The sequence below is a fragment of the Anser brachyrhynchus genome, assembly GCF_964034855.1.
Source record: "Anser brachyrhynchus genome assembly, chromosome: 3".
NCBI classification, from domain to species: Eukaryota; Metazoa; Chordata; class Aves; order Anseriformes; family Anatidae; genus Anser; species Anser brachyrhynchus.
This window is the reverse complement of record NC_137696.1, coordinates 77,834,227-77,846,859: the sequence shown is the minus strand read 5'-3', so window position 1 is coordinate 77,846,859 and position 12,633 is coordinate 77,834,227. Positions and strand designations below refer to the sequence as shown.

At 45.9% G+C, this 12,633-nt stretch overlaps 1 protein-coding gene across 5 annotated transcripts in view; it reads right to left on the bottom strand.

Annotated features, from left to right (window-relative positions):
• SCML4 (Scm polycomb group protein like 4) overlaps positions 1–12,633 on the bottom strand; it is a 92,937-nt gene that overhangs the window by 23,022 nt on the left and 57,282 nt on the right. For 4 of the 5 annotated variants that reach the window (XM_080586985.1, XM_080586986.1, XM_080586984.1 and 1 more), the window contains 2 exons: positions 11,983–12,128; positions 3,635–7,664 (listed from right to left, as the gene is read on the bottom strand). In XM_080586985.1, the coding sequence (XP_080443111.1) occupies positions 7,539–7,664; positions 11,983–12,128 (272 nt within the window). In that variant the 3' untranslated portion in view covers positions 3,635–7,538. Of the gene's footprint in view, positions 1–3,634; positions 7,665–11,982; positions 12,129–12,633 lie in introns of those variants that run through there. The other variant, XR_013949220.1, reaches the window with a different exon arrangement.

Here is a 12,633-nt window from a genome sequence, read left to right as displayed (position 1 = left end):
GACCTTTAAAAGCCTGTGTAGGTACATAAAGAAGGTGTGGGCAAGGGCAATGTGAGGAGCAAGTCAGATGTGGACAGCAGAGGGAGAAAGGCCGGGATATGGTGAGAGCGGATGGTCTTCTGGTTAAGGCACTAGATTCAGACCAGAAGGTCTGGGGTCAGCCTTCTGGCTTCACCAAAGGTGATTAACAGTGTTGGGAAGGAGGCAATAAGGTTCCCCCTCATGAAAGTTTTGCTTCATTTTTCTCAGTCTTCTGCTATTTTTACCGTATGTGTCTGGAGGAAAATTCATGCCATTGACTTCTGTCTGGTTTTAACCTTTGCCTGGAAAAGGGAAGGAAAACCACCTCTAGCAGACCCTTCCCCTTAAGTTGTCTCTTTGCCCCATGAGGCTGTCAGCTCTCCAGGGCAGGCTGAGTCCCTCATAATCCATCTGCACAGCACTAGGCACAATCTCTGCACAGCATTGTAACACAAATACCTATAGCAAGTTCTGATAACAGCAGCCTAACATACCTGTAGTTGAGCTGTTAGTAGTGTCAGACACAGATCTCATTGACACTGGTAAAGATGTGGAACAAGTCTACCAAATTTACAACAGCGTCAGTGGAAGACTGGAATTTAGATTGACTTCTTGTAAGCACATAGACTGTGTAAACTAGAGACTTTCTTTTACTACAAGATTTCTAAGAGGAATAAAATGAAAAGATGGTAAATATTAACCTGCTAAACAGCTATGACTGTAGCTGCTTTTTGAAGCTTTTGTGCCACAAAGGAAATAAAAAAGATCTTTTTCTTTTAATACTGTCTCATGCCAAGCTTGTCAGAAGCCTTCTGGATGCTACAACATATTAGCGATGCCATGAAGAAGACGGATAGGTTTTAGAAACAGTCATTTGGTTTCAGTGGAACCTGGACACATGGATCAATTCACAATACTGCCACTACAGCAAATGCTCAGGGCCATAAAACACATTACAGATCAGGAAACCATCAAAGTGAGGAATAAAATTAATCACTAGTCTTTCACTGCGTTGGATTCACTGCAATTCAGAAGCCCTTTCCCCACCCCTTCTCCCATGTTTCACCTGAAAGACACTGAAAGCTGTGAAACGGCTCCATTCTGAAATGTCCTCGTCTCTGTATTTATTGGGGTTTATTTTTTTTCCTATTCCCCATCCTTTCAGAGATCTCTGATAACAGGATGTTGGTTGCCTGCATTTTGTGCTCAGAAAGAAGAGGACAGCACGATCCCAGTCCTTTATATCACCTAGGGAAAACCACAGTTAATAAAGACATACTTCTCTATTCAGGGAAAGATCAGTTTCTGTATGTGCCCTGGAAAAGGGCACGAACTACATGGGAACACCACTGAAGCCTGTGCCTTGGCCATTTCTGAGGGCCATCCTTCCTAGCTGCTCTACTCTGCTTTTACTTCACTCTCTTCACGGCCTGTCCATGCAGCCAGGCAGGCTTCTCCAAGCAACGTGCTCAGACACACAGACACACTCACCGACACACATACACACCCCTGTCCAGCCTCAACTGCTGCTTTTTGGCAGCTGCCCGTAGGCCGAGAGGAGCAAGGCTCTGCAGTCAGGGATGGAGACTTTCCTGAAGCCCCGTCAGCCATCCCCGTTCGGTTGTGGCATTGCCAAGAGACTCAGCTGTTTGAAGTATGATGAAGTGCTGTAGATGCTAAAGGAGCCAATAATTGTAGGTCACCGGGGTTGATTTCGAAAAGTTTTATTTTTAAATCCCACTGAGGGCTTCGCCTCAAGAACTTGTGGAAATCTCTCAGTGAAGTCATGTTCAGACCGGGGCGAGTTTCTGCCGAGCGGCACGGCTGAAATCCTCAGCGCTTTGCGTTGCTGCTAAGCGGGAAACCCAAACCACGCTCCGCAAAACTTGCAGCTACAACCCAAAATGAACAGGAGAAAGTGTCAGGATCAGGTCGATGTGCAGCTGGAAGAGCTCTCTACCAGGAAGCCAGCAGAGCTCCCGGGAGCAGAGGAACGGGGCTGGCCGGCGGCGGCCGTCTCCGCTCTTTGCAAGGGGGGATGAAATAGCTTGTTAGGCTCCAGTTGCTGCGGGACGAGGCTGAAGCTTGACCTGCTTTATGAGCCAAGCCCTTACGAATCCAATAGGAAAACTTACGTGGACCTCGGTGGGACCTGGATTTGGTCTGGCGTGCTTTATTTAGCATTGCGAGCGAGGGAAACATTTTTCTCGAGCTTAAGTTGAGAGATTCTTGGGTTTCAGCTGAAGCCTTGTGGTGGCAGTGCATCGCACACCATCATTTCTTTCTTTTCCTTAAGTGAATCTTTATTTCTTCCGCACTTAGCCTCCGACCAGCACCTCCATGCCCAAACCCCAGTAAATCTGGCTGGTGGGGGACATCAATCCCCTCGGACCGCCCCATGCACACCCTGACCTACTCGCCCCTTCGGCTGCAGGCACCTGGCGGGGAGCTGGGGCTCGGGGAACGAAGGGAGACGAGACCATAAATTCACATCCGTGTAGCTGTAATGCCGAGGCGAGGGGATTTGCCGGAGCTGGTGCCAGAAGGAGCGAGCTGTGCTAGAGTCCATCGTATTTGTGAAGTACATATGTGATAATACCACTGCAACCACAAAAGAATTTACAGCAGGAAGCATCGCAGCTGTTGCTTATTAGCATTAGTGCAAATTACACAAAGCAAATTGTTAGCAGACATGTTTCCATAATATTTAACTCGTGGCAGCGAATAAAAGCGATTCTTTCTCAAGCAGAATTTTAGATTTCCAAGGGGATGGGTTTCCAATTGTCCATGAAGGGACCACGGATTAGAAGGCAGCGTGTGACTATCGCAGGGACTCGGAGGCAATGTGTGCGCAGACTTGCCTGCTTTCTCAGGTAAAAGGGTGCAAATTTAGGACTACTTTTCTTGGTGTGAGAAGCAAAATCCACACGGCTCCAGCCAACTCAGTTACCAGTGGCAGGGGAGCAGCAGTGCGTGGGACCTGCTCTGGAGCTGTCGTGTTAAGGCTTTGCACGCAGAAACGTTTGGAAGGGGAGAGGGGCTCTTGCTGACCTGATATTTCCCTGAATTTTTACCCCAAAGTGCCTATAATGAACTATTTCCCTAGCAACCCCAAGCCTGTTGATGTGGAAGCAGCATGAGCCAGCGGAGCAATCCTCTAACACCAGCTCAGAGGGGTGGGCTGGTGGAAAGCAGAGGCAAAATCTGTGTAGGGACGGACAGACATGCCAGTGGCTGATTTTGGCACTGTGGTACCTGCCCTTACCCTTGGGTGCCTCCTCTGCTTCTCTCCTTGCTGCTTGGGAAGAGCCAAGCCAGGGAAGGGAAGGGAAGGGAAGGGAAGGGAAGGGAAGGGAAGGGAAGGGAAGGGAAGGGAAGGGAAGGGAAGGGAAGGGAAGGGAAGGGAAGGGAAGGGAAGGGAAGGGAAGGGAAGGGAAGGGAAGGGAAGGGAAGGGAAGGGAAGGGAAGGGAAGGGAAGGGAAGGGAAGGGAAGGGAAGGGAAGGGAAGGGAAGGGAAGGGAAGGGAAGGGAAGGGAAGGGAAGGGAAGGGAAGGGAAGGGAAGGGAAGGGAAGGGAAGGGAAGGGAAGGGAAGGGAAGGGAAGGGAAGGGAAGGGAAGGGAAGGGAAGGGAAGGGAAGGGAAGGGAAGGGAAGGGAAGGGAAGGGAAGGGAAGATGTGTTGCTGGAGTCCTGGTCCTGCTTTCCAGCTTCTGCCTCCCCAATGCCACGCTCCCATGCTGTTATGTCCATCTTGCCTTGCAGGAGCAGTGCTAAATGCACCAGGGGATTGTTCATGCCCCTGCCACTAACCCCACAAGGGAATTGTTCATGCCTAAAGTTCATCGTCCATTTTCTTATTCTTTTGCTGATTATTGCTATTTTTGCTAATAATGTTCCACTTAGCAGCCATCCTTTCCTTAAGAAAGAAAGATGTGTGACTCTTGAAGACTGCTGACAACCTATAGAAATCCAGCAATCAATTTAAGGGCAATAACAGCCCAGAGTGATGCTTTACATGCCAGTCTCAAGGGTGCCTGGCTGCATTAATCATGCTGAGCCGAGCTGCTAACACTGCAAAGGCCGCCGTGCTCCTCAAGCAAGAAAGTGGGCTCAGAGCAGTGGAAGCATTCCCATGGGCATTTCTGGAAGCTCAGTGAAGGCTGGCAGGGGAGGGAGGCATTTGTCAGCGTGGGAGAAGAGGCTGTGACAGCGGGTCCATGCGAGGGCGGATGGGAGAAGCTGCTCTGCCTGGGACCACCAGCTCTGCTGCTCCTCATGCTTTGCAACAGGAACCTCAGCAAAGGAAGAGCTCTCCTCAAACCCTTTGAATTTGCTCATATTGTGTGTGTGTGTGTGTGTTTAAAGCAAATGCCCACAAAGTACTGAAATTGATTAAAGCAAGCGAAGAGCCTCCTGATCCAGCTGTGAGTGCTGAATAGCAGAAACCAGGCGCATGTAGTGCGCACCTGGGGGCAGGCGCATCCACCCACCTGTTTGCAAGAGTTCAGAAATACAGCTTGGTTGGAGGCAGGCTGAAGTGAGAGCTGTGAAGAGGAAAGCAAGCAAAGCAATTTGTTCTGGCAACGTCTAAAATAGCAGCTAATTGAGAGGCGGGTGACATGCCTCCTCTGACTCTCGAGGGCTTGTTCCCAGGAAATGGCCTGACACCCTCTGCACAGCTTAACCACCCTCCCTGGCAAGACTCGAAAGGGAAAAATTGGTTATTAATAGCAATATTACTGCAGTAATGTTTGCCCCCTAATTGCCTTTTGGAGAATAAACACACAGTGAGGGATTTCGTTTATAAACTTTACTCAGATGTAAAATGAAGTCCCTAAACACCTCCCCTGTAAAAGGCAGTGCATTAAATATCATGGCCTGAATCGTCCTGTCATGCCTAGAAGTTTCATATGAAATGAGATAGATAGCACCATTGACCGTATACATTAGATACATACATGAAAACGACATCAGCACACTACATGTATGAACATCGTTGCCACTAAGGAACCTAGAAATACTGCCTTGGTGTTACTGGGCTTCGCAGCTGCAGTCTCTGCAGTGGGAAGGTGGAAGACAGAAGATAGGTGAGACACAGAGCTGAATGGGAATGACTCTTTTTCAGGAAATTATGTAGCTCTGTGTTTTTTTTTTCCACTCTCAGAACAAAAAGTGAGGTTACAGACTCTTTATGAAAATACAATAAAAGGTAAAAATCTTTTCTAAACAAAAACGTTTCGTTTCCAAAATGTCAAAATGATGTTTTGACGTTACCAAAAACTACAGTTTCAGTTAAATAGAATTTTACATTTGAAAGTGACGTGATTTTACGAAGTTTTGCTTTTGACAAAGTTGTATTTTCCAGCATTAAAGCCATCTGATAAATTCTAACCAGCTCTGACTACCTGCTACAGCAAGGTGGGTTTTTAAGTGGAGGAATTTAAATCATCTTTTAAAAAAAAAAAAAAAAAGGTTAATTAAGTTCCAAGGTATGGAGAAATGTTTGTCAGAGGACATTCTGAAGGTAATACTACTAATACAGCAATATTTTTTTATGTATTTTGGGGATCTTTGTGGGAAAAGATTCATGTTTTAAAAATGCAAGAGTGGAAAATAAACTGCACAGTTTTCATGTTGATGTGAAGTGGCTTCTGTCTCAACCAGATATCTGGCTGAACAGATGTCCATTCCGTACCACATGGACACAAAGAGATGCAGGTGGGGGTCCTAAGTATCAGCATGCTTAGGGTCCAGTATATTACGTCACTGGGTAATACATGACTTTTCATTTAGCACACTTGTTCAGCTAGTCATCTGGGAGTTGTTTCAACATGAAGACAAGATTTGCTGAAAACCGGTCCAATTTCCAATTCCAATTCTGCAAACATGTGTAGGCTGCAAGGATTTTCATGGTTAGGTCCTGAACCGGTACCTTTTCATAAGAGTTATATTCTAGCAACATGCATCAAATTGAATTGTATTCCATTAGTATTTTTGGTAATATCCATAAACAGCCTCGGATGGCTTGACATCTTGTATATTATCAGGCCTCCAGTTCAGTTGAACTCCCAGTTCAGTTGAGGTGTGCTCTAAAATAACCGGCATGACCAACAAACATTTGCCACCACTGCTTGTCATGCACCAAGGGTTTAAACCTCATGGATGTGTCCCTTCATAATCTTTATTTGTGAAGGATGAAGTTGAGGACACACCCACCCCACAAATTGCCTCCTTGGCCTTTGACCTGTCCTTCTCTTAGCCTGGCTGCACAGAGTATCAACGAGCACCTTTTAGATTTCAGTAAGAGGCAGGAGGGCATTACTTTGAATCCACTTGAGACTTAAAGCCCAGAAAAGCTGCATATGTACTGAAAGCAAGCGTGCATTGCCCTCTGCAGCAATGCAATCAGGCACCGACCCTACAGCATCTGCCCTGGACCTGTCCACAAGCACAGTGATGTGCCTTGCCTTGCCAGCTTCTCATGGGGAATGCTCCCACCCGGCCCCCTCACTTTGCAAAAGCACAAACGAGACCAAAAACAGAAATTCTGCTTTTTCTTAAAAGAGTGCCAAAAACCATACGTCAGCCAGAAAGGAAGGGAGACGACAGCTGAGTACGCCAGACACCATGGGAGCCATCCACCCCCTCTTCGGCTTAACGGGAAACATCCTGTCAGAAATGCTTTCTGCATTTGGGCTTTTCTTGAAATAATTATCTGTAAACGGTGACGGCTTATCCTGCTGGGAGCCTGCGATTCCTTGTCAGTATTTAGAGATGTGCTGGCTGGGAGAGTTGTGATGGCCAAAGCTCATCAGACAGAAAGCACCGTGTCATCAGGGCTCCAGCCCCAAGTCTGTTAGGGCTGCTCCCTCTAGTGGGAAAAAGTACTTCGGCTGCAAAAAAAATCCCTCAATCCCACTTTTTCTATCCTTTTTTTTTTCTTTTTAAATTTTCTTTTTATCTTCTTTTTTTTTTTCTTTTTTTTTTCCCTTTTCCTTCTTTCCTTTTTTTTTTTTTTTTTCATTTTCAAACTGCAGAATTCAAGTTTTCCAGATGATAGTGCAAGACACAGGGTCATTCCCATCAGAAGACAGAGGACCAAAGGCCACCCTTTCCCCAAAGCCTTGAGCACCGGCGGTGGAGCTGGCACCCCGCGGTGGCCCTGCAGCAGGTGCAGGACCCTCGGTTTGTCTGCCAGCAGTCCTCAGCGTACACCGTCGCTGTGTTTGCTTTTGATTTCCCACTTCCGATTACAAAAATAGGACTTACTATAATCATAATAATATCAATGGTACAAAATAAGTATATACTTTTTTGGCAAATTATTAACACAAACAACCCAAAAGCTCCCATTGGATTAAAAAAATTGTGAAGATGCACAAACGTTAAAAAAGGCAAAGTCTTTGTTAAAAAAGAGGGGAAAACAATCTGCAAAATAATGCATTTCTGTAAGGCAGCACGTTACCTTTAGTTTTCTGTCTAGATTTAGGTCAGGTTCTGCTGTTGTTCAAGAAATTGTTAGAACTTGGTTTGCTTGAGCTTATCAATGTGGTAGCACAGTTTCAGCGCAGGTCCCAGTTTCAGCCCCAGGTATTTCATGATCATGTCACTTTTCAGCAGCAACAAAGCATTGCCATCAATCTCCTGGTTTCAAAAGAGAGAAAGAGAATCAAAATGTGTTAACCTCCCTTCCAGCACTGCGAAAGCAAGACAGCAGAGCTGCGTCCTGACGCATTAAACAAGGTGAATCAGAAACAGCATGTCTTAGACCAGAGCTGGCTGAAATGTCAGGAATTCTGAAATTTCATTAAAAAATTGAGAGCTAAGGTAGGAAAAAAGGAAGCTCTAAAGGAGGCTTTAATCAAATATTACTTTTGTTCTTCAAGGAGCTCTAAGGTTCGTCTATGTTTTCAATTACTTGGCATAAAATCATGAGGATTTTTATTTTTTAATTTTTAAATCAGGGTTGCTCTAAACCCAATTCTGAGAAAAAACAGTTGACCTTAAGAGAAAGGAGTGAGTGATGGAGAGACAGAAGGATGTGGCCTCATGAACTGCTGATAGCACACCCTCAGTTCCAGCTTTGTCCCTGATTATCTACACATTTCACATATCCCCAGTCCTCTTACACCCAGTGATATATATATATATTTCTTGAAATGAAGACAGTAGCAACATATTTAATTGGATTTATTAACAAAATTTATTCAAATTTAATTTTACCCTCATCTAAGCGGTGGAAATTGTCACCAAGTTCAGCTCTTTATCCCAGACCTGTTGGCTTGAAAACCTTTTGTAATTACGAAGTGCTTGTACTGAGCAGAGGATAGCACCGATGCACAGACACAGGACACTGTCTTACTACGGACTTTCTTGTGACTGTACAACACAGAAGCTTTCAAATGCACTGTCCTTTCTTGGATCCTGAGCTTGTTTGTTTTTTCCCCAGCTATATTAGCGGATCTGCTTAAAAATACTACCTCTCCTCTCAGTCTCCACTTCCTTACTTGGATCATCACAGCTAAAACATAACTAATGCCGTGTGTGTGCATACATACAAACAAACACGCTAGTGCTGTATATATTGTATTCTACATTTTTGATGGTCACGTCTTTCCTCTGTGATCCATTACCTACTAATTAAGCAATACTATGGATCCTAATTTGCCCTGATCATTATTATTCCATTCAGCAGGTGATTTAGCTGATGAGCAGTTAAGGTCACTTTCTGATTAACTCAATCAATTGATGCTCTTCATTCTGCAACCCCCACTCTATCCATTACAGGAACTCTTTTTCCTCCCCCTCTCTTTTCCATTATTTTAAGGAAGTTAAGGAAAGGAAGATTAAGTATTGCATATAATTAATATTTGCTTAAGAAAGAAAAACAAACTCCTGGAACTGTGATGCCATAAGGTAAAAACTCTGTCAAGGGTTTGGTGTGACTGCAGCTGTTTCTAAATGTTGAGTTCAGCATTTTATTATTTCCTTTATTATTTCTGTGTAGGGGTCAAAATTAAACTCCATGACTAGCGTATGCCAGAGGGAGCATTCATATCCAATTAAATATCCCATATTAGCCATGTCCCTGTGCAGATTGTTGGCTCGACTTCTCTTTAGTATTACTGTGTCAGCCCTTTAAAAAATAATTTTAAAATTGAAAGACTCTATAGCATGCTCCCCAAGTCTGCAGTAGCCCCAACAAGCTGGTCTTGAATAGACTCTGGAGCTGGTAAAATTCAGCGTGCTTAGTTTGTACCACATTAGTTGAGATCTGGCCCACTGCAAGTTAGGATATTGCAGGACAACATTGTGTTCCTGCAAGGGGTGGGAGCAGCAAATGTATGAGCTGTGAGATGATACAGTGGGAGTAAACATACAGCTTCCACATGCAGGAATGAGTACTACTGTGTTTGTGCTAGGTTTTTGCAGAACTTGGTCTGAGGACACAGCTCAAAAAGCAGAGTAGCCCCTAAACAATCCCCGTGCCATGTGAACAAGAATTGCACCAGGCTGTGGATGTCTGTGGGTGAGACTTTTAATGAGGAAGATGCAAGTCCAGATCTTCATGAGTGTTTAAGCAATTAATTATGAGTAAAATCAAAAACATGAGGGTCTATATCTCAAATAGGAATAAAAAAACTTTTTATTTTTTAGTGCTCCACAGTCTTGTGAACAGACACCAGACCTGGTAAGGCCACCACCTGTAACAGGAGTGCAAGTGGCAGCTCAGCAGTCATGAAGAAAGTCTAGGGAAAGATGCAAGCTCACAAGTGTGATGTCTAGCACTGGCAGAGACAGGTTTCTCTTTAAATAAATGGTATTCATTATGTTAAACTCAAAGGTTTTTGTCTCCTCCATACATGCGTTTGCCAATCACCGGCCATAATTAAACTGTCAGACCATAACATTTCTTCAAGCCCTTCCAGCCTGAATTTTCTACCTGCTAATTCCCTTCATAGCTCTTTCTGCTCCCCTGTTTCCCTTCCCCCAGCCTGTCTACCATGGCCTGCGTGTTGCTGAGAGAGCACTGCACGGGGCTCTCACGCAGAGCTGCCGCCAGGTCCCTGCCAGGCCCACGGCTCCTTTGTATGACGCGGGGGAGGTCGTAGGCAGTTTCGTGGTCTTGGTGGACCCTTCAGGAGCTGTCTTGGGTGTCTTGGCAAGAGAACAGGCTCCTGCTCGTTGTGAGAAGAGCAGAGCCAGAGCCACGATCATCCCGCAAGGCACGCTGCAGCTGTGACCGATGCAGGCTACACCTCCCTGCTGCTGGGAGAGCCAGCTCTGGGCACTGTGGTCAACACCCAAATGGCTTCATACAGCAATGGGAAAGAGATCTGCCCACATGCAGGATACCTCCCCCACCCTTCCCTTCCTCGTGGCCCCACCACCCTTTTCCTCCTGCTGTCATAGCTGAGATGAGCTGACTGCCAAAGCAACACTTGCAGGTGATAGCTGGGCCTTGTCAATGACAGTAAGTGCTTCTAAGTAAATTATGCACCTGCTTCATAGAAAGATTGAACACGCAGGAAGATATGGCTAAGGTTAATGGACTAATCACTTGTCTCTCACCTCTGAGGTCTCCATGCTAATCCAGATGAGATTTGAAGGCTGAAAAATTGCAGGGACATATATAACTCGAAGGCGTAATTGAATTGAGTTGTGTGGTAATCTTACCCAGGTTCTCAAACCTGCTGCATATTTTACAAGGAAGCCGGTGATAAGTAGAGCCCGTAGGTGCCGGGTGCTTCACAAAGGCTGACGGGGACGGTCTTTAGGGGCAATTTAGCTTGGTCTCCCCGGTCACAGAGCAGCAGCAGTATTGTGGCATGGCATGCTTCGGTGCAGCTGGCCCACTGACCGCCCAGAGTGTGTCACCGCCCTGCCGCTGTGTAAAAACACGCAGTGCCATTCTTTGCTAGGAGTGGAAACTGGACAAAAATGGTGCTTTCGCACTGTACATATCTCACAAGATTAAACATTTATCTTCTTTGCAATGTACAGGAATGTCTCGCAGACCATGGCAATTCTCTCTCCATCGCGTGCAGGGCTCTCTCCTGGTGCACAACCCCTTCTGATAGTCTCAAAGCTCATGCCAAAGCAAGTCTGCCTGTGGCTTAGTTATCTGCCTCGTGCCCACAAGATCAACACAGGCCGTGTTTTCATTAAACAGCTGTGCAAATCTCACTTCTCTGCAGAAGGCAGGGAAAACAGGCTAGCACCCGGCACGTAAGCACAGCTTTGGTCCTAGCATGACTGTGCATGCTCTGTTGTTCTCATCCCAGCACACTGTCTCAATGCCCCAGGCTGGTGTTCTGATTTGGTCAAGTAGTGATGGAGGAGGCTGGGAATGCCATTGGACGCAGTGCTGCCAACACCTTATGCAGCAGCAGAACAAGGAAGTCCTGATCAGATGTATGTTTACAGTCCTCTTTACTATATCATATTCTCCAGTGAGTCAGCAGGTCTGTTAAATTTGGTTATGTAGTTACATAATTCAAAAAAAAAGCATCTTGGCTCTTTTGGGCTTCTACTGCTAAATATCTAGAGACACATAAAAAATGCTCTTCAGAGAAGAATCATAGGTATCATGAGAATAAATTGTCATTGAGGCAAGGTTTTCTTGTGCCAATCTGACAATGAAAAATGAACACTAGATCCTCTGTGCTTTCTCTTAGGTTTAGCATAATAACAATTTATGCTGGCACACTGGGAACAAATAGCAAGCATTTTCTAAAGACATTCGTAGGATCTTTTCGTTGAACGATAAGTGAGCTCTTCTTCAGCACTTCCTCCCTCCCCCCCCCCCCAAAGGTGCTGAACCCCTTGCAGGGCCTTGTGTTCAACCGGGCTGAGCACAGGCGCTGCCTCTAGCAGCCAAAGGCAGGCTGTCTGTATGAGACATGCTGGCTATCTGTTGGCTTAAATTCCCCAGAAACACCAAGGGCAGCCTTTTACATACGTGTTTTCTGAAGAGCTCCACGTGGGGACCTAAAGCATGAGGGTCTGCGTCCTTCACAAACCAAACCACGTCATCCACAGTCCAGGTCAAAGGATTCTTGCTTGCTGGCCGAGCCGAGTCTTGTCGTTCTGGTGAAGGACTTGAGGCTGTCAGTACAAAAAAAAAAAAAGCCAACAGCAGTGCATACAATGGCATGCAGTGGCTTCCTTGGTTTGTGAGCATGCAGCAGTGCAGCAGCCCCATGTGTTGGATGTCAGGTCTGAGTGTATCAGCCTGAGATGGCGGGGCGGGGAGAGAAGGGGGCTTGGCAGTTTCAGATCCGGCTGCTTACCGGGAGACATGATCCCAGCTGGTGAATTGTGTTAAAAAACATGAAACCCTCAGTTTCCTGCTGGGGAAGGAAAAATGTGCCAGCTGCCAGGCTCTTAAACTGAGCTGCCCCCGCTGTCTGATCCGCAAGCAGTGGGGATTTTGGCTCAAGAAGACACCACCCTCCCACCTGGAGAGAAAGCGCTTCGACACTAAACAAAGGAGCTTGCCGTTGAGTGTGAAGGCCAGAGGACAAAATCAGACTTCAGCAGATAAGTTTTTTCTTTGCATACAGATATTCAGACTTATTTTGGAGCTTAGAGGAGGGTTCCTAGTGAGTAC